This window comes from Pieris brassicae, chromosome 1, assembly GCF_905147105.1.
Source record: "Pieris brassicae chromosome 1, ilPieBrab1.1, whole genome shotgun sequence".
NCBI lineage: Eukaryota > Metazoa > Arthropoda > Insecta > Lepidoptera > Pieridae > Pieris > Pieris brassicae.
In genome coordinates, this window is record NC_059665.1 from 5,946,070 (window position 1) to 5,967,526 (window position 21,457).

Here is a 21,457-nt window from a genome sequence, read left to right on the forward strand (position 1 = left end):
AACATTTTTGGATTGCATCCATATTATTCGTAACCGCAGCGAAATGCATTGCTTTTATAATTACACAACAATATGTGTTCAAAAATTTATTTAAGTAAAAAGGAGGACACGAGTTTGTATACAACGACTATTTATAAAAAGTACAAGTACAGTTTAATAGGTAAATTATGTTAATTATATTTATATTCTTTTAAATATCACAGCAACGTACTATTTAGAACATACGCAAGATTGTACACTTTTAGTCCTTTTATCGACAAAATCCATGAGTCGTAATACGCCGCTCATCGCTTCTCGGGCTGTTGGTATAATTTCTTCTCGCGGTAATAAGAATCTGTATTGTTTCCCTCTTAGCTCCACCATATATGAGTATGGTATGTTGGCTACTCCATAGCTCCAGTCAATGCTGTTACCAGCTGCATAGTACATTAAGTCCTTTGTACTTCCTACTTTGTAAGTGTGGCCACTGGTTTCGAAAATAGCCTGAATGAAGCAAAGTAAATCAATCAGTAATCAGGCGCAATCATGTTTTATAACTATACTTATACTTAATAAGGCTTCAAACCAAAATATTTTATCACGTATAACCCAAATGAACGCTACTCTCAATTAAAAATCATGTAATTTTCAATCATGTCAGAGTTAATTAAACGAACTTAATTATGTTAATCATTACCTTAGCCATTGCGGTACCTCCTTCGAGAAGCTCAATATAGTCTGGACAAGGATCGCCAATGTAGCCCCAGGGGAAAATTATGACTTCTCCATAGCTATGGAACGAGAGGAACACCTTAAAGGTGGTCGGAGATTCCACGATCAGCCGCTGAAATGACAAATATTTTTAATATACGACACAATTATATAGTATTGGGACTAGCTTTATAGACAAGAAATAGCTCTAAATCCAACATATAAACCAATTATTTGGTGTTCCCAGGTTCCCAAAGAAACAACATTTCCGGAAGTTAACTTGTCTATTACAATATTAAAAGGAAAAATAAACATTTACTGGACATAAGACATAATACATATATATGTACTTAGCATAGAAAAATTTATATAAAGTTGTTACTATGAAAATATATATTTTTTTAAATATTTAAGTTAAATTTCATGTTATTGCAAGTCTTCATTAGATGATCAAATAATAAGGGTACCTTTACAGCACTGGTTTCCGGTTCAGAAAATGCCTTTGACCCTCGAAAGAAGATATTTCCGGGGTCGTCTGAAGATCCTTCCTCACCTTTTTCGCCCCAACCATAACTGTAAAAGATACATAGTTTTGTTAAACACACATACAACTATTTACACATACTATTTTTACTCAATATTTCAACAAAAGACACGCCTCAATTAATTAATAGAAAATATTTTCAGCGCCGATTTTTGTATATAATTCTTATTAAAAATCGCGTAATATTTCGTAGCCACTTAATGGAAAAAAATGACTTAATAACGTAGCACAATAATCAATGTGGCTATCGAAAATTATATAAATGGTATTTTAATAGGAATTTAATAATGAAATTTCTGTGTGTAATAATCCCTGGAGAATACGACACACAAAGATTAAAGTAAATTTCTTTCTAGTTTCTTAATTGAAATTAAACAAAATATATGGCTTTTTGTTGTATTATATATATATATATATAATATTTTTTAGGTCTTGGCCTCGGATTTCTGTATCCGTTTAATGATCATTTGTCAATCTAATAGGCAAGTAGGTGCCTTCTGTGGCTGACACAGGCTGTTGACTTTTTGGGTCTAAGATAATCCTCACGATGTTTTACATCAACATTGGAGCGAACGTTAAATGTGCAAATAGAAAGTCCATTGGTGCACAGCCGGGGATCAAACCTACGACCTCCGGGATGAACACTTCTCTGTTGTTTTATAATAAAAAGGCATACCTAAAGTTTCGATTAAGATCGACACCAACACATTCACCATACCGCGCTCTATTTTTTCTCCACATGCGGTCGTATGTGTGTGTGTATTCGTAGCCATCTGGATTCATCACTGGAAGAATATACCTGAAAATAAATATGCATGGTGTGACTTGCTTTATATTAAACTCTCTTTGGTAAAGTGTATGTAAATGTTTTTTTCTTATTATTTCAACTTATTTCCAGGGAGATTTAGGTTGGGATGATTGTGTGGATTGAATTTGACCATTATTCCGAAAGGCGACTTAAAGAAAGACTCATTCTCTAATATTTATAAATTACGTAGAATAATTTAAAAAGTATAATACAACTTCTTCTTGCAAATAAACGCCTTGAAGGAACCACAGGCGATAGTAAAAGTAATTGTTGCCCAATGTTCTATACAGTTTCAAATTTGTGTATCGCCAACAACCTTTATGATTATTCCTTTATAATGCTTTTACTTTTACAACATAGTCATACATTTACATTGAGCTTTATCGGGCAGTGAAGTAGGCAAAATTCAAATAGAAGTGTGAACGGTTGCTAACGCAGATATTATAGCAAGTTCTGCTTTAGGGAAATGTATGCGGCAAAGGCAGGAGCAGTGGCAAAGGTAAGGATAAAGAAACAAGCAGGCTTCTTTATGATACTTTCCTTTAACAGAAAGTGTTAATTTGATCTTACCAGTCTTTATTCCTAACGCTCTCAGACTGAATTTGGAAGTTGCGAACCAGCTGATTAGCGATGTATGTCACGACAGCTGCACTGATCCATTCACGAGGATGTATGGAACCATCCAGCCATACACCTGGATTTGAGGAGTCTCCATTTGATATCTTCAGTAACTAGAAACATTAAGATTGGAAATTACTTACTTACTTACTTACTTATTAAATACAATAAAATAAAATATTTAATTGTGTTAAGCAGACTTATGTATGTTAAAATATCATTAAAATATTATAGTATGCATATGAGTATTTTTTTGTTTTAAAGGCAAATCAAGAGGTTGAAAAGTAGATTTCAATAATGGAACGTTAAGTTATTCGATTGTGGTTCATCAACAGGGACTACACCAATGTTAAAACATTACCTTTAAATCCCTTCCTTCAACTGATTTTCCAATGATCATCACGGTACACAAATAAGGGTATTCCTTGGCCAAATTTTCCATAAACTCGTAGATAACATCTAATCGGTGGAATGTATGCCAATCCATATTACGACCTGTTATATGTTCTCAATGTTATAACTATGTTTATGCTTCAAGAGAAACAGTGCAACTAAATAAACATCCACTAATCGTTATATTTATATGTTAAATAACAAAAATATTACCTAAGTATAATAATTAATTAGTTCGATAGCTATTTAAATTATTGTAATCCTATCGTCATTAGGTTATTTTGTACACTTAAATTAATTAAATCTTGTTCATTAATAAATAGTTTAATTTAGATGCTAATTATAACATATTTTAAAAGTTTTCCGATATCAATATGCTGCACCCCTTTTTAATACGCAATTTGTAATACTAAATATAATATTTCCAAGAATATATCGTGGTTTTGATTACTTTATGCGTATTTTTTTACAAGTGAAAATCTCAATAATTAACCCTTACTAGCTCAAGCATTTATCATTAAACACCCGTATCATTAAAAAAGGTTTTTTACTATACATGCTTAATTATAGTAATTTATAAAACAAAATTAAATAAGTCATGCAAGTAATAAAAATACAAAGGCGTACTTAGTAGTAATCTTAATGATTATGAAATAACTAAACAACACAATGTAATAGACTAGACTCTTTAACTGATAATAATACTTTCAATTTAATAATATTTTTCTTATTTGAAATTTGAGAAATATATAATTGGTACAATATTAATATAAGTCGTCAGAATAGCTCTTAAATGCTTAAATTTTACAACCATATAAATTGTCCGAAATAAATACATACTTTCACAACTTTAAACAAACACACTTTCTGTAAGAATAATTTTGTAAAATTTCAATGCAATTAAACTGAATTGTAATCTAAAAAACTTCCCCTCCGCGTCAGTCACAGGAAGAGTTTTATTTATCTGATTATCAATAAATAGTTTTACCTTATTAAAATAATACTAATAACAATATTGAAAATGTTTCAGTTACTAAGTATTTTTGTCTTTAGCACTTTTGCTTCGAATCTAACACACACCGTTTATCTGTGTGCATGTGCATTTTTCTTTATTTATTTATTAAAAACCGCACCAACAAGGCCACACAACAAAAAACAGTATAGTAGCTAAAAAATTGCATTCAATGCCTCTGATGCTAGCTTGCGTATGCGATGCGTAGCTAGGACAGGATGCAACGGTGTTTATCATATGACTAAGTATTGAACGCGCACACAGTAAAAAAATCATTAGTACAAAACCAATGTTAGAACAGATTAACTTACAAGAGATACGTACAAAATATAAATGAACTAAAATATTATTACGCTTATGGAACGATTGAACTTTTATTGTTCCATTTGGAGTGGAGTCTTGCGACGTGGTTCTCTTTAACTCAGAGCTCGCAATACAGCGATTACCTGTAATGCTCTCTCACTCACACAGAGACCAAACTTTTCTATTTTTTAGTTTTCTATCCATTTCTAATTATATTACATAATTATATTATGAATACTTTTTGTAAGTTCAATGAAACAAAGATAACCATGAAAAACGAAGAGAACTTATACAAACTTGCACTAGACTGGCGTCTCAATTTATTCAGAACTGTACCCTGCTCTCTTTCCAATAGTACATTCACATCTCCTACAGCGATTGCATATGGAATCTCCCTTTCATGCAACATGCCAGCGACTTGAGACGCTCGGGGCCCTTCCACCATCACATCCATGGTGCTATGCTCTTCTTTCCAAATATTAATTGCTAAAATAGTATTTACTTTCAGTTTTAACTTATTTAACGAATAACAACACTACTTTTACCCGATTATAATAATGTTTATTTCAAACAAAATGTCCAGAGATGACGAGACTTGAGAGATAAGCGAAGCCTGTCCGAGCGAGAATTATGAGAAATGTTGTAATAATATAATTAATAAATATTTTTTAAAGATCCATTGGAGGTCTTGTCTGGTCTGAATTTTGAAATATATTGCACACCTACCTCCTGCTGTGTCTAATGTTTTCATAAACAATCTTTGTCCCTCATTCGTAAATCTTATTTCCCAGACTTGGGTCTTGGAGTTGAGTGGTGCCACTGTGATGTTTGTTAAAACTGTTTTATGGCTTATGTCTCTTTTTATGGAATTTGATTTCAGTATACTTGCAATTTTGAAAATGTTTTGTTGTTTGTTCGGACTATAATTTGACAATGACAGGTTTAGTTTATTCTTTATAACTTATAAAAACCTTATTTGTAAAACGAGTTGGTATTGTCAGTTGCGTTGCTCGGTTTTGTCATTCAATTAATTAAAAACTCTTTACAACCTTAATATATGATTTTCACGGCAAGAATAATAATTGAAGCGGGTGGAATCTAAGATCTAGTTTGCGCTTAGTATGTCTCCCATATGCCCATATGCTTTTGTGAAATAAAATAATTAAGATAATTAATAGATTTCTTGTTAGGTATTTATATTTTGCTATTATCATCAAATTATCTTCAAAGAAACATACTTTAATTTATTTCCTATTATAAGTAAGGACCATCTCTTTGATGCTTCACCCGTTCCTTCTCATCAATAAACTCCATCAACGCCATCACACAATTCAGGATTTCTTTTCCCGTCTCCTGTATCTCTTCTTTCGGTAGTTTGAATTTATGTTTCTTGCTTCGCAGCTCTATGAGATAGCAGTAAGGGATTCCAGCTGCTCCGTAGCTCCAATCATTACTAGTACCAGCCGCACCGTACATAACATCCCTTGATATACCGACTTTGTAGGTGTTCCCACTGGTTTCGTAAATCGTCTGTGTAAATTTAGTCCAAATATGTAAGAACAATCAAAAAGTCAAACTAAACTCAATTACTTAATAAAAGTCAGATACCGGGATTACCACGATATCAAAATTTATCACGACAACAAAAAACTAAGCAAAATGATCTTGTCTAAAAGCATTATTGTCTTTATGTTGTATTTTGTTGTTGTATGTTGTTGTTGTATGTTGTTGTTGTTTTTACCTTAGACATTACGGCAGCCCCCTCAAGTAATCTAACATAGTCCGGGCACAGCTCATCTCTATACGCAAAAGGAAACAGAATAATTTGCCCATAACTATGTAATGTTATGTAGACTTTGAAAGAAATACCACTATTCGAAAGAAAATCCTGAAAATATAAAATTACGACGTAAATTTTAAATAAAGGTTTTGTTTCTGGCATTTATACGATATTTAAATCTGGATCTGTATAGCATATTTCAAACAAAGCCAGAGTATTATATACCTCTCAATTCATCTGTTTCATGATTCTTTATAACCACAATGATAAGCTATTGGTGTTTGCCATGCATTTTAATTAACAAAAATGCCAGATTGTTTTTTTCATCATTATACGAGCGGGGCTCAAACAAACCAAAGGGTCATTTACTAAGATTACTCATTACTCAATTAGCTTAGTATATTTTCCAAATTAATGGATTAAAAATAATAAAATGCGCACATTAAACGCTTACCTAGTACATTAATTAAATGCAACAGACTGATATAAAACCAATGCAGTGAAATTGATTTACGACTAAATCCTGTTTGCAGTTTAATCTCGGCGTCCGGTACCGATGACACGATTTTGGTATCAACATCACATTACAGCCAAATGATACATTTACCTACCCTACTTTATTACAATGTACAATTTAGCGTTTATGTAACGAATTTTAAACGAGTGAACAACGTCGCAACATTCGGCACAAGTATCCGCCCTATATACATATATATATATATATATATATATAAGTATTTACATACATACATCTCTTATATATATAAGAGATAGAAGTGATAGTAAGAAATATATAGGCTTTAAGTTGACATGTGAATGAATAAATACAAAATGTACTTTAGGCGACGAAGCCAAAACTATAGGCACCTAATACTATTGGTCAAAATTAATTTGCCCTAAATAAGGTATTTTTATGAACATAATATACCCTCATAGCTGATGACTCTGGCTCCGAGAAAGGCTCTGGTCCGCGATAAAAAGCATGTGTTGGATTTTCCGAAGAACCGCTTCCACCCCAGCCGTAACTTAAACAGAAATTCATAATATATAGCCGTATATATGTAATGTGTTTGTTTTAGGCTCAAACCGATATATATACAAACCTAAAGTTTCTGTTCAAATCGACACCCAAGCATTGACCCCCATGCCAGGCTCTATTTTTTCTCCACATCCGATTAACTGTGTGCGAATATTCATAACCATCAGGATTGACCACTGGAAGAAAGTACCTGAAAAGGAACCAATACAATACAACAATCAACCGATATTCTTACAATTTCATTAATCTACATATTATTATGAAATTAAAAGTTATAACACAAATTATGTCTATATAATTTTTTAAATTTCGGTTATTAACTGCTCTAAATCATATCTTAGAATACTTCCAATATTAAAGTCTAATTTAAAGAAAAGGAAATTCACTTACTTATGTTAAGGTACTTTTTGTTCATTTAATATACCTTTTAACTCTATTAATAATAATAAAAAAACGATCGGGTTTCAGACCGTGACAATTTAGCAAAAACAATAAATTAGAAATTCGAGAATTCTATTCAATTATGGAAATTAATTATGAAATTTAAATGAAAAATAAATTAACAGTGACAATTAATCGTTTAACGAAAACGATGTTACTAACCAGTCTTTATTGGTAAGATATGCTGGCAATGTATTAAAGTTTTTAGCGATATGATTGGCGATGTATGTGTTTACTGCAGGGGCTATCCACTCCCTGGCATGTATTCCAGCATCCATCCATACTGCGGCATTACTAGCGACACTGTTCGAGATCTTAAGTATCTAATAATAAAATAAATAACTAGTGTGTTTGTTTTTGGTTTCTTCACGAAATCTATCTATAGCCAATATATTCAGTAATGTTGGCCTAGTCGCTTCCTACTAGTTAGTGCGATCGATCCCTAACTGTACTGTGTAGGGCCAACCATTGGTGAATGACCTTTTGTGTGAACATTTAACACTCGCTCATGCGATAAAGGAAATCATTCTGTGGAAAATGTATGCCTTACTTTTATTATTAGAAAAAACAAATGATCACAAAACACATACAGATATCTGAGGCCTGCTAACCAGACCTAAAAGGTTTGTACCACCACTGTGCATACGTTGTTTTATTCTTTAACCTATGAGCAAATGCTAATTGTGCACATTTATATCTGAATCACATCCATTGGCAGGGACAGGTTTCATCCCAAGACTTTAGAATGTACCACGTGTAACCACTAGGATACCTTTAAATCTCTTCCTTCGAGAGAGGTTCCTATTAAACCCACTGTGCATATAGATGGGTTACTATATTCCAATTCGTCCATAAAATTATGTATCACGTTTAGACGATGGTAGTTCTCCCAGTCCATCCGCTGTATGGGTTTTTCGTTTGATTCTAAAAACATATATAACAATAAGACATTAAGTTTTTAATGACCTTGATAAGAATATATGTTTGTGTTAAAGTATGAACGTAGTGATTATAGGAATGATGTGGTTTTGATGATACAGAACTAGGGATGAACTTTTATAATTGTTTGATTAATTACCTATTATAATATACTCTATAAAAATCTGATAAATTTCTTGTCTATTGTCAAACTATGTCTAACACACGCCGTCGACTTTTTGGGACTAAGGCAAGCCGGTTTCCTCACGATGTTTTCCTTTACCGTTCGATCGAATGATAAATGCTCACATAGAAAGTCCATTGGTGCACATCTGGGGATCGAACCTACGACCTCAAGGACCAAATCAAACAATATACCGAATAAGCAAGAGAAAAATACTCACCATGTTTCCTAATTATATCATCCGATTTTAAAACAGGTTTTGACAACTTTTCATGGATCGATCGTTCAGCAAAATCTTCCTTATGAATTGGTTTGTTTGGTGGCTTTGTATCATCAAAGCTTTCTTCACTTACATCGTTTGCGTTTAAATCAGATTCAGAATCATTCAGAATATAGTATTTTGAGAATTGTCGTTTTGAAAAGCGCGGTTTTGTTGGTGAATCAAAGTAATATAGATCGGAATTGCTCTGCATTTTGAGGGTTTATATTGTTGTACTGTTGTACTGTTTTGTCATTTTAGGAGTCGAATAAAAGATAAACTATTGTAAGTGATATCCATTTTTGTTTCCTACATCTTTTATTAAACTGTTTTTGTGTTTATTGTGGCAACTGACCGTTTTACTTCGAGAAACTCCTCCTGAGAAAACGTAAAATGTCATGTAATGTCAAAAACGTAGACAAACAAAAGCGAAACCTTCATGGGACTTCATTAGTTAATAAGGCAGAACTTGGCAAGAAACGTCTTTGAAATTGTATCTTCAAATTTTTAGTCGACGCGAACTTTGTATTCCAACTTGAGAACAATGAGATAAAACGAAAACTTTATTAATAAATCTCTTAGAATAGGCGAGCAAATAGTTTTTCGTATTAAATACTAAGCCAGCGGGTGACACAGGGCCGTAAGCAGCATCTAATGAAAAACAAAGCAGGGAGACCCCCCCTCTCCCACATTGGTATACCTACATTTAGCGACTAATTGCCGATCCCAGCAATTTATTTTTCTACACCGTTTAAATTTGAACTTTATGTCAAAGGAATAGAGGTGAATACCTGGCCACCCGTTTAATCAAGCATACCAAAACCTCGATGGTTGTACTAAGGTTACTAGGAACGTAAATTAGACTTTTGTGTACTTCATTAATTTGCATAGTAAACGTTAATGTTGTGTTTGCTGTTTTTTATATAAAAAATTCAAAGCAAAACGTGCTAAGTAAAGACCTAAGATAATTACACTTGGATGAAGGGAATTAAAGTAAAATTAGTCTATTTAACGAAGCTTATAGCTATCATAATACATAGGTTATTGTAAAGTTAACCAAGCGATTAAATGTATTTTATAACCATAATACTAATTAATTATCTAAGTACCTTACCTCTTTGTGAGTTGTATACAATTCTAGTTAAAAATATAATAAGTGTTAATATTAAGAGCTTGTGTACTTAAAACACAATAATGACCTTTATTTACTAATGACTGCTTCATTAAATCTGTAAAGTAACGACTGCATTTTTCATTTTTAAAACGAACATAATTTAATTCGCGCTATTAGGTTAGCCGACAATCCTCAAAATAGATTCCATACTGTTTACAGTGTAAAAATATATAAAAGGTACCGATAAATCCAACAAGCGGGTAACAAGCGTCGCAAGGGGAGACGCAATTAAAAAGATAAACGCTCGTAAGACAGCGTAGAGGCGACATTTGGGTGGCGGGTGATGTTTGGGGTCGCAGGTCTGGTTAGCGGCCTGCCGCGGCTTACTACGAGTTCTCACATTACTCGATCCTATGATATGAATTTATTTGGCCGCTTATTAGGCCTCATGAATCATACTCACGCCTGGACACCAATAAATAGTTGTAATCGATTTGGACATCACGCTCTGCTCAGAGCTATAAATGTTGCAGTATGCAGAAATCTACTGAATTTGTTTTGATTTTGATAATATTATTTAATTTTACTTTAGTAAAAAACTCTTTACATTAGATCTAAATGTTAATAAATGTATGAAATTATTCAGCGGCTAACGTTACGAAACAATTAAACGTTCCTGTGTTAGTGATGATAAATAAATATTAAACGTCTGTCATGATAGTTGAAATTATTTTTAAAGCGTAACAGTTACAACAATAGCTTTAAATAATGTTGATAATAATATTAACAATATATACAAGTGTTTAAGCAAATTATAATAATATTAAGCAAATTACTTCAATATAATTTCTACTAAGTGAATCCTGATTAATAATAATATACAAAAATTTCTAGTCGTAATCGAATCGAGAATCAATGATAATTTATTTCATTAAGCGACTGCATCGCGAACTTGGGCAGCTGGAAAGGTGTGTACAGATCATATACTAAAAAAAAATCAAACCTACTTATTGTATTGATTTTTTATATCAGCGAGGCTTTAAGTAAAATAACTTCATAATGTAGTACATTGCTGGGTGTGCTGTCCTCAAAAATCTGGAACTACTTTCGATTCACATGTCGATTCTGAATGTGAGATTTCATTAATACGTCCTTTGTTAATTCAACTTCGGAATAAAGAATATGAATGTAGAAAGTAATTCCAACTGCTTGAAGCCAGAGAATATTGCTTTATTTTCACTAATTTATTGCGTAACAGTGTGTGATGGGCTTAGCTGTATAATAGAATCGTTCCAGCATTATCCTGAAATTAAACCTGAATATTGAATTGCAGAGTATTGACTTTTAACTGACTAAAAGCTTTAAATAGTAAGTGGTTCAAGGCCTCCCCTTTAAAAAAAAGCGTCGTAGCGCCATTTTTATTGAGGTCAATTCAATTTAGATTGAGGTTCTAATACCGAAGAAGTTTCTACTTATAGCATAGACAAAATGTATTTGACAATTTTGATATTTTCCACCTGTCAAGATTGCGGCAAATCATGTCAAAATTTAGATGAATCACATTTTGTTATATTTAAAAATTTTAGTAAAATTCAGCCAAAGTGGCACTTAAAAGTGGACGGTACCAAACATGGGATGTAAAATGTGTAAAAGAAGGGCAAAGAACATTCCTAAAGAGCCTAGATACAAAAGGCTGTGAGTATAACATCCGTTATACGAAACTATTCGTTGTAACTTGTATTAGATAAATTCGTTTAAGATATATTCTCTAAGATTCTAGATTCTCGTAAATTCATTAACATCTACTCTCCTATCTTCCTGTCTACTAATTATAGTCCTAGCTATTAGCGATCTTTTACAAAAACAGGAAATAGAAGAATTAGGGACTTTCTCGGAAATTTATATTCATGTCAACATAACTTCTAGATTTATTCAGCTATGTTTTTAAAACATTGAGAAGCACCGTAAAAGCCTTTTCAACCACAGCACTGTTGTCTCTCTTTACACCAAGACATAATGACAATTTGACAGATAGGAACGTTTATTTTAGTTCAAACATGTAACTTATTTAGTTTTTAATAAAAGGTCCTTACTATGAAATCTTTGCAGCTATTTTTATTTGCAAGCAGAAAAAGAGTGCTTTAGACATCATGGTCGAAGGAAATAGGGTTATGCAAGTGGAAAAACTATTACGTGATAGAAATATCGTATTCGAAGTAACCTCGACTGATACAGTTGTTAGACCGAACAGTCCAAATAACATCTCGTTATCCAGACAATCGAAATCACCTCAAAATCCTTTTCAAAGTTAGTAAAATTTCACTACTCCTATTAGTTTAGGGGTAGTAGGAAGTACTTAGTACGCTACGGTAGTACTTAGGAAATTTTAAGGCATGTCATTAATCATTAGGTCCGTGGATGGGCTTTACGTTGAACATATGATGTCTATTTTCTCTGGGACTTGATTTAAAGCATTAACTAAAAAATAAATAAACTTGATTGAGTTTACTTTTAACATACTCAAAATGTATTAGAAATAATTAACTGGTATTTATATAAATAAAGTCTTATTATATTTATTCCCGAAACAAGCCTTTTAATAATCTATTTCAGAACGTACTTTGGACTGGAAAGATTATTATCCTCTTAACGTTGTTTATAATTTTATGGAGAATTTGGAGGTTCTATATCCATCTACCTGCACCGTTACTAGCATCGGACGTTCTGTTGAAGGGAGAGATATAAAAGTTAGTATTGCATGTAAATTATTCGTTAAGTTAATTATGAAAGAAAAGATTTTAAATTGTTTATAGATGTTAAAAATTTCAAACAGTGACGCTGCCAACACAGGTGTGTGGTTGGACGGTACGATACATGCCCGGGAATGGATCAGTACGTCTGTTGTGACCTATATCGCGGATCACATAGCAAAAAACTTTAATAATCTACCGAAGAGTATAACAAATAAAGACTGGTAAGGTCGAATATATATTATTACGAAGTAAGCAGTATCAATGTGAGCGCTTGAAATAACGGTTTTTCTTTGTTTGAAAATTTGTAATTTATTTATTAATTAGTTAGTAAAAGCACTGTAATAATTATGAATGTTATTTAAGGTTTATCGTTCCTGTCGTGAACCCAGACGGCTATTATCACTCGCACTTACACGACCGGATGTGGCGAAAGAACAGAGCTCGTGTGGATAATACAATTGTTGGAGTAGACTTGAACAGGAATTTTGGGTGAGAAACAGTTTTTTTCGATAATAAGTGACAAACATATTTCCAGATTTTGCATTTTTTTTCACCTTTTTCAATTTAAAACGCACTTACTTTTTGGTTTTGTAAGATTTGATATCATTAAAAAACTGGGTAATTATATCTAATACAATAGATTTTTGGGATAAACTAGAAAGACGAGGTACGAAAAAATACACAATTAAATAAATAATTGCATAAATATTTTGAATAATTTGTGATTTCTATTAATACAATTTGTTAGTTATTACTGTAACATGCACTCCTATGATTAGATACAATTGGGGGCGCAGTGGATCTGAATGCTCTTCAGGAGATCCGTATCACCAAAATTTCCGTGGTATCGAGCCATTCTCCGAGCCTGAAGCAGCTGCCGTTAAGGTAATGTGAAAATAGATCATTCAAAATCGTCTTTAATCTGGCAATAGCTGGCATTTATATTTATTTTATATTGATATTTGTTGACATAGGTCCTGTACTAATTTTTCTCTCACTTATTTTGATTTTCAGGATCTAATACTGTATTCGACAATTCCGTTCAAGATATTCATCACATTTCATGCGTACAGCGAGTTGATTTCTTTTCCTTGGTGTTTCACCAATGAACCTTGTGCCGATTACGTCAGGCTGTTGGAGGGAGGCACGGCCATGGCTAAGGTATGATTTGTATGGTAGAAAATGCTTCATTCAAATTTTCCGATTGCCACCTCATTGAAGGGAAGTCTTCCACACGCACATTCATCTATGTCCAAGGACTAACAACACTGCATATGTTGGTATATGAATCAACATATGTCACCTGAAAGTGAGATGAACAGTTAATGTCATGATTCTTTTTTTATTGTCCCTTGCACTGTTTACATAATATGTTTTAATTGCTTTTATTGTTCCATAATTTTTGTCTATGTAATTATATCTTATGTAGTTTTGTACTTTTTACGCTCACCTTATCTAATTTAACATGTCTCACAGGTTGGTGGCAGATGGTTGCCTGGTCGTTTGAAAGCGATAAGGCCGCCAGTTGCCCTCCTTTTTAATTACTTTAATTGTATTTTGAAATCACTGCAACGAAGTGTAAACTAATTCATTATGATCTAACATCTTACAACGCTAAGTGCCAATGTTTATTATCCAATAGCTAATTTCGTATTTTTATTGTAGGCAATGTATGAAACAAACGGTCGTATGTATAAAGTTGGAAATTTCAAAGATCTCATGTACCTAGCTGCTGGAACTAGTATTGATTGGAGCTATGGCACCGCACACATACCGTTCTCTTATCTCGTTGAACTGCGAAGTAAGGAGTTTAAATTTCTCCTACCAAAAGAAGAGATCCAAGACTGTTGCCAAGAAGTCCTTAATGGCGTGTTAGCTTTAGCAAATTTTGTGGACCAGAAAAAGTGTATAAATTGTACAATGTTTTCGAGAAAAAAAGAGTAAACTGCATGTAGCCGTTATTTAGTATTTGTTACATAATTGGAATAAAATATTTTATCTATGCCACGTTTATTATAAAAAACACTAAACATAATTAACGTAATAAAAACAACACAACTATTATATGTTACACAAAGTTACCAATATTTTTTAATGATTTTATTATTTTTTTGATTTAAATTTAAATTTGGTGTTATCTATGAAATCCATTAAACTGGTTACGGCGTTAGAGATTTCTATACACGTTTCACTAATTTGGTCCTTCGGGAGCCGGAATCTATATTTTTTGCTACGTAGCTCAATCATGAAGGAATATGGTATTTTTGCTATAGCATAACTCCAGTCTGTGCTTGTACCGCAAGCAAAGTAGGTAAGGTCCTTCGTGCTTCCAACCTTGTAGATCATACCAGTACTTTCATATATTGCCTGCAAATAAGTTAGTCAAGTATAGTTATTTTATAGTAAGTACAGTTATTATTTACACCACACACACCAGATGCACTATAGGTTACCTTTATATACCTTTTTAGGTTATATACCTTTATAGGTATTTCTGTATCTGTTTCACGATTGTTTGTCAATCTAATAGGCAAGTAAGTGAACTGTCCTATGCTTGACACGCCGTCGACTTTTTGGGTCTAAGGCAAACCGATTTCCTCACGTTGTTTTCCTTTTCCTTAGCGAATGTTGAATGAGCACATGGACCGAAAGTCCGTTAGAGCAACAGCTGGTGATGACAGCATAGTTATTAATTACATTTATTAAATATGTGTATAATCCAACCTTACATTAGGGGTAAGATTCAGAATCTTACCGCGTATATTTAAAACCATGTCAGAATTTTTTTTGGACTATGACATAGTTCACGTGAAGTCTCGTTTCTCACAGTTCAATAGAATGAAAATTTACAAGCTTTTTGAAACGAATTACTGATCGATGATAGAATGTATGAAGCTGATTTATTCAAGAAATTCTTGAACTAATTGAGACTTTTGCCTTTTAAATGTTTTTCTATAACTACAAGCCCCATGCAAACAAGACATATTAACTAATCTACTATTTTCTTACGCGAATACCCTTGCCATGACCGTGCCGGCCTCCAATAAGTGCAAGTAGTCAGGACACGGCTCACATTTGTATCCCCAAGGGAATATGATCAGTTCAAAGTAACTGTGGAACGACAGGAATACTTTGAATGGAGACGCTGATCCGAGGATCGTGTCCTGAAAATTCAAACAGGTCGAGGTAGCGACGGGTCATACATTCGTATATATTTAATTATAAATATATAATAGATCATGCACTAAAGGAATTAAGAAAAAAGCAGTGGTGCTACAATCTTTTAGGTATGGGCTTCAGATTTTTGTATCTGTTTCGTGTTCATTTGGTTTTTCTAATAGGCAAGTAGGTGATTAGCTTTCTGAGGCTGACACACACGGCCATTTTTTTGGACATAAGGCAAGCCTGTTCTTTACGATGTTTTTGAAAACGAAACTAGTGTAAAATGTGCACATAGAAAGTCCATTGCTGTGCGGCCGAGGTAAAAACAATGAAGCTTACTCTGTTGTCATAAAGCCATCGGAGGAAGTTGGATCCATGGGCATCTTGAGTCTTGAACTATTGACGAAAATTTTTATATTTCTTACCCGTACTGCTGCTGTCTCCGGTTCAGAAAACGGCGCAGGACCTCTATAGAACACGTTAGTTGGCTCTCCTGATGAACCTTGGTCGCCATTATTGCCCCACCCATAGCTGTTATATTTTAGAAAAATATTAAATATTTAAGTGTATTAAGCAATTATACGATATTTGATAAAGGTATACAATACAAATGTCACCTGAAATTCCTATTAAGATCAACTCCAACGCGCTCTCCCTCGTGATGCGCTCTATTCTTTCTCCACATGCGATCTTTAGTATGTGTGAATACGTAGCCATCTGGATTTAATACCGGTACAATGTGCCTGTAATATATTACACATTATAATGCGTTGTCTATTGTTCGGGTATTTACAATTTCAGGTTTTAAATCGAAAAATGACGCGAGTATCGCTATACCGTAACTAAACAAATGAAGACGACAAACCGAAAAAGTCCAAATGCACGAAAATAATATTGTAACTATGTAGATGATTATTCATCTGTTATTTATTTACAAAAGGCACAATGATACATTGGTACTTAAGAAAAATAAAATACGAGATTTAATGTGACAATCACTTATATGCAAATATGACAAACACGAATGAAAATAAAAAGAATACACCGATTCATAAATTATAAAAACTAAAAAAAAATTGATTAGAAAGCGTGAGTGAATCATCTATGGGTATCCAGACCTAGCTGGTTTATAAGAATACTTAATCTGGATATAGGTGAAGTTTGGCCAAAATGCGTTCTTCAGAATGGAGGGACAAATGTAATGCCTGGGTTATCTAGAGGATACACGAAATTGAAATCAGTTATTAGATTATACTTAAAGATAGTATGGGTCCACTGAAAATCAGTGTTGCTGGTGACAGCAATTGTTAGCTGATTTAGACCCTCTTTATGTATACGTGTGTGTGTACTTTAATAAAAAAAATCTTTCAATTTCTTCCTTTATTATTATTTTTTAATTTTTTTTAAAAATTTACCAAGTCACTGTAATATAATACAATTTATTGGTTGGTATTGGTAGTCATTGCGTTAACTAAAATTGCAGTAAAACAAAATCTTAAGAATGTCTTCTTTGTACGCACCAGTCCTTATTAGTAATCGATTTGGGGTGTTTCTGAAAATTCTTAGCGATGAATTCAGCTAAGTAGGTAACGACAGCTGTGCTGATCCATTCTCTTGAATGTATTGATGCATCTAACCAGACTGCAGCGTTACTCGCGTCACTGTTCGATATTTTTAACATCTGAAAGACAAGTCATGTATGACAAAAAATTTTGGTCATTGTCTCCGATTTCTGTATCTGAAAAAGCATTTTTCTTCTGTGGCTCACAGAGTACAGCGATTTACAAAACAGTAAGTCTAGTTTCCTCACGATTGGCTCCTTCAATGCATATATAAAATGCTAATTCAATGGACACTTGCCGTCATACTTTTGCAGCTCGCATTGTGTCCATACGCTGTTGGTCACATTTTTGGGTCTGTTGGAGCAACGAAAACTACGCCCAAGTTGTTATTACAAGTTTAACAGACTGTGCCTATTAAACACTTATGAAGTTTTGAATATAGAAAGTGAGTGTATTTAATTCGTCTGGTAACTAAAAATACGCTACTCTTGGACAAAGTTAAACCTTATATAAACCTTAATATCTCTTCCTTCAACCGATTTCCCAATTACAGACACTGTACATATGGCCGGATAGTCCCTCTCAAGCTCGTCCAAAAAAGAATAAATAACATTTAACTTATGATATCTTTTCCAGTTCATTAATTTAACTGAAAATTAATATGATTAATAATCAAAATTGTAATTAAAATTTCACATGCAAAATTTGTATGTTTTAGAATTGTTTTGGTTTTGTAATGATTTTCGCGGCTTTATACGAATCGAAAGTTAATTAAAAATGCTTTAGTATGTACGTTATTTAAAGCACACACACAGCCGGCAATCATAACTCATCCCTTAAATAAATACGCTATTTGACAGCATTTTTGAAAAAAAAATTTATAACTATATAATCTTGATTAATTTTAATTTATAATTCATTAAAGTATTGGCTTGAAAAATCATATTAAACATTCATAATTTTTGCCAAAACTTTTCTCAAAGTAAGATGGCGTCACACAAGTTCATATGACGTAGAATGCTTGTAAACACGTAAACAAACGTTAAACGTAAAAGTTTCTAGTACGTTAATTGTCAGTCAGACACTACGATTCACGAGTATGCTAGCTCAAAACATAACATATTTAGATTATATATAGATCATATATACCTCGTCTTCTTTTCGGTTTATTAGTAGGTATTATTTGTTTCATACCGCTGCTGATAGACGCTTTCATTATACTATTGGAAGATAGTTTTCCTGTAAAAATGTTGTATATGATTAAAAAGCTACATAATATATAAAAAAATATGTATTGTTTAGTTGTGGAACATGCTGTCAAGGTATTTTTTACCTAAATAATATATTATAATTTTTTGTTGACCCATATTTGTTTACATGGTTACAAGATATTTCCAAAAGGGACCACTGCTACAACACGTGATTCTGAGCCTCTACTGAACTTCGCATTTTGCTTTTCACCACCACGACCACAGTCAGACCACGTCTTCAAAAGCCGGGGTCATCGTGTTAAACAAATGACGCACATTTCCAACTGGTCATCTGATTGCATCGTTAACAGAACCGCGATACAATCTATATTTCCGTACGACCGCACATAGTCTGTCTGTACTAGAACCAATACCACGATTGTGGAAGTCCAAGATCTGCACTGGTACTCTGTAATTCCCAACATCGATAGCGACTGTGCTCCGGAATTCAGTGTTAAGTTTCGTACCGCGCGACAAGGCTACATCACTAACGGATATTGAAAGGACGGTGACGCAATCGGAAGTTTAAAATACCAATTCTAATAGAATTTGATTCAGTTTGTGTATTCAAATGTCACAAAAATAAAACATTAAACAACAGAACTACAGAGGTGGCAAATAAATAATTATGTACCTTTATTACTTAAACATTTTTGTGTTTGCGTTCCTGACTCCGATTTATATTTTTCTTCTTCGTCGGAACTAAGCAGATCACTTTTGATTGATAAATACGCATCTCCCGAATATAACTCCATAATTAAGCTAATTTAAAACCATCTACAACTGCTACTTAAAATTCATTAATAATAGGGGTACCTAATCAAAATTGATTTCATAAGAAAATTAATAAAAACTACATAAAATTTGGGTTACGAAAATATGTACAAACTGATTACAAATCTACTATGCTCTGACAAATGTCATGACTATAGACTAATAAATGTTTGTCGTTGTCCGATGACAACCGTAATCTGTTCAGGTATTAAAAAATATGCCCATTAGAACTATTTGATTTCTAGATATAGATTCAAGACGTAATTATAAAATTATTTTTAACTTAATATTGCTACAATATCTATTTATTATATTAAACATTATTTAGTTATTTTACTCGTTTTGCTTTGGGGATTATGCTCTATGGTGCGTCAAATTTCAAAAATGGAATGCGTTTAAACATGTCGGTTCATAAAATTATAGTTGAAAAAAGGCTTTTAAATAAATTGACAAGTGAACTTTTGCTGTTAGACTAGAATTGACGGAAATTGTACAAGTGGAAATGTGAACAAATTTCGGTCCGGGATTAGAAAACCGCGGGCAGAAAACTGGTCATCAACATTCAACTACGCGTCGCGATTCGTTTGAAAATGACTGGATTATTCTGGAAACATACAGATGTATATGTCTTACCCACACTATCATAAAGTATATATATGCATAAAAACAACACTAGAGTGAACACACACGATAGGCCTAATCACTACATACGCTTTGACCAACCGAAAGTACTTGCGAAAGAAAAAAGATTCTTCCCAAGATTGCTACGCGAAGCCATTGAAACAAAAAAAAAACACCCGAATTTCAATAGAGAAGATGGCCTAAAATTATCAGCACCTGGGATCCACTAATATCCAAATTAAAACCCGAAGGCAAACAATCCGCGAAAATAGAGGACACTCTTTTAGTTCATATCAACTTCGGTGCAATAAATATAGATAACACAACTTTCTCTGCAGCTGTGATACTTTTGACATTCAACACCTTTTGTCTTCAGTCACCTTGACCACGCACGCTGAAAAGCACGCGAAACGTCGGAAAAATTTAAAATTATGTAAATAATGATAAGTTTTTAATAATAAGGTTAGTTTTAAATTACTAGCCTGAACATTACAATCTAGTCTACTAGTAGTAGTCTAGTGGACTCGATTGTAATGTTCTGTGTATCTCTGTAATTTATGTAGCCGTGGATAGTACACAGTGCACCTAGTGATCCAGTCCTACCTGATATAAGGGTTCCTAAAAAAAGGTTTCACTTATATTTAAAGCCAAAATAACTATTTCTATTTTGCTGAGAATAGTGCCGTAAAACTTTTATGTTCAACTTTGAACAGTCGGACGCAGTGACGCTAATTGTAGACAAACGGGATTGATTGAAACGGACATGCGATTCCTAACTTGTATAACTATAAGTTACTGAACTAAACAATCAGTTTTATACATAATTGGTCGCTTAAATTATCTTTTCTATAGTTAAAGGTTCCTAAATTTACATTGTTCCGTCACCAATAACAATTGCAATTGTATTTCTTTATCGAGTTTATTGTCATTTATTTTTTATCATTTTAGTGTTTGCCTTTAAATGTTCTGTGTAAATGTCTGTATGTGTTTCCTCATTGTGCTTTTAAAAAAGAATTAAGAGGGACCATGTTCGTCGGTATTACTGCTCTATAAAAAAAATTCTGTAGTTTATTTTAATTTTTTTTCTTTTACCTGTGGATTTGGCGCCAATACCGTTATCGGGTTAGTTACATTTAGGGTATTCTAAAAATTCAAATCATATTTAAACCAGAGCTGCGTCAACTTATTTTTTTTCTTTTAAGAAGTTTTCGAGAACACTTGTGACGAACTGT

General features: G+C 33.0%; 3 protein-coding genes across 4 annotated transcripts; 1 reads left to right on the forward strand and 2 right to left on the reverse strand.

The window, feature by feature from the left end:
• Positions 1–79: 79 nt before the first annotated feature.
• On the reverse strand, positions 80–9,356 carry LOC123720522. The gene is made up of 15 exons (XM_045677170.1): positions 8,951–9,356; positions 8,401–8,552; positions 7,791–7,951; positions 7,252–7,377; positions 7,077–7,173; positions 6,110–6,256; positions 5,625–5,898; positions 5,095–5,328; positions 4,666–4,854; positions 3,022–3,155; positions 2,613–2,773; positions 1,911–2,033; positions 1,158–1,263; positions 677–823; positions 80–483 (listed from the first exon to the last, which is right to left on the reverse strand). The coding sequence occupies exons 1-15, from the start codon at positions 9,201–9,203 to the stop codon at positions 211–213; spliced, it is 2,577 nt and encodes an 858-aa protein (XP_045533126.1). The 5' UTR covers positions 9,204–9,356; the 3' UTR covers positions 80–210.
• A 2,274-nt stretch (positions 9,357–11,630) lies between these two features.
• On the forward strand, positions 11,631–14,858 carry LOC123710002 (carboxypeptidase B-like). The gene is made up of 8 exons (XM_045661657.1): positions 11,631–11,798; positions 12,213–12,410; positions 12,717–12,850; positions 12,917–13,077; positions 13,220–13,345; positions 13,636–13,741; positions 13,871–14,017; positions 14,522–14,858. Exons 2-8 carry the CDS (start codon positions 12,254–12,256, stop codon positions 14,798–14,800), a joined length of 1,110 nt encoding a protein of 369 aa, XP_045517613.1. The 5' UTR covers positions 11,631–11,798; positions 12,213–12,253; the 3' UTR covers positions 14,801–14,858.
• On the reverse strand, positions 14,838–19,725 carry LOC123709985 (carboxypeptidase B-like). 2 transcript variants are annotated; one of them, XM_045661639.1, is made up of 8 exons: positions 19,465–19,725; positions 18,730–18,819; positions 18,096–18,229; positions 17,539–17,699; positions 16,636–16,761; positions 16,444–16,549; positions 15,874–16,020; positions 14,838–15,223 (listed from the first exon to the last, which is right to left on the reverse strand). In XM_045661639.1, the coding sequence occupies exons 1-8, from the start codon at positions 19,583–19,585 to the stop codon at positions 14,960–14,962; spliced, it is 1,149 nt and encodes a 382-aa protein (XP_045517595.1). In that variant the 5' UTR covers positions 19,586–19,725; the 3' UTR covers positions 14,838–14,959. The 2 variants fall into 2 exon arrangements, with proteins under 2 accessions (XP_045517595.1, XP_045517603.1); XM_045661647.1 differs by having other exon boundaries at positions 15,060–15,223; positions 15,866–16,020.
• Between the last annotated feature and the right edge of the window lie 1,732 nt (positions 19,726–21,457).

Coding starts and splice junctions, on each gene's coding strand:
- LOC123720522 (XM_045677170.1), bottom strand. CDS start 9,203: ATGCAGAGCAATTCCGATCTATATTACTTTGATTCACCAACAAAACCG. Junction 1,264..1,910: donor GATCTTAATCGAAACTTTAG/GTATGCCTTTTT, acceptor TATCTTTTACAG/TTATGGTTGGGGCGAAAAAG. Junction 484..676: donor GAGGTACCGCAATGGCTAAG/GTAATGATTAAC, acceptor TGCTTCATTCAG/GCTATTTTCGAAACCAGTGG.
- LOC123710002 (XM_045661657.1), top strand. CDS start 12,254: ATGGTCGAAGGAAATAGGGTTATGCAAGTGGAAAAACTATTACGTGAT. Junction 13,078..13,219: donor AGTATAACAAATAAAGACTG/GTAAGGTCGAAT, acceptor ATGTTATTTAAG/GTTTATCGTTCCTGTCGTGA. Junction 13,742..13,870: donor CTGAAGCAGCTGCCGTTAAG/GTAATGTGAAAA, acceptor TTTGATTTTCAG/GATCTAATACTGTATTCGAC.
- LOC123709985 (XM_045661639.1), bottom strand. CDS start 19,585: ATGGAGTTATATTCGGGAGATGCGTATTTATCAATCAAAAGTGATCTG. Junction 18,820..19,464: donor AAAATGTTTAAGTAATAAAG/GTACATAATTAT, acceptor ACATTTTTACAG/GAAAACTATCTTCCAATAGT. Junction 16,550..16,635: donor GATCTTAATAGGAATTTCAG/GTGACATTTGTA, acceptor AAAATATAACAG/CTATGGGTGGGGCAATAATG.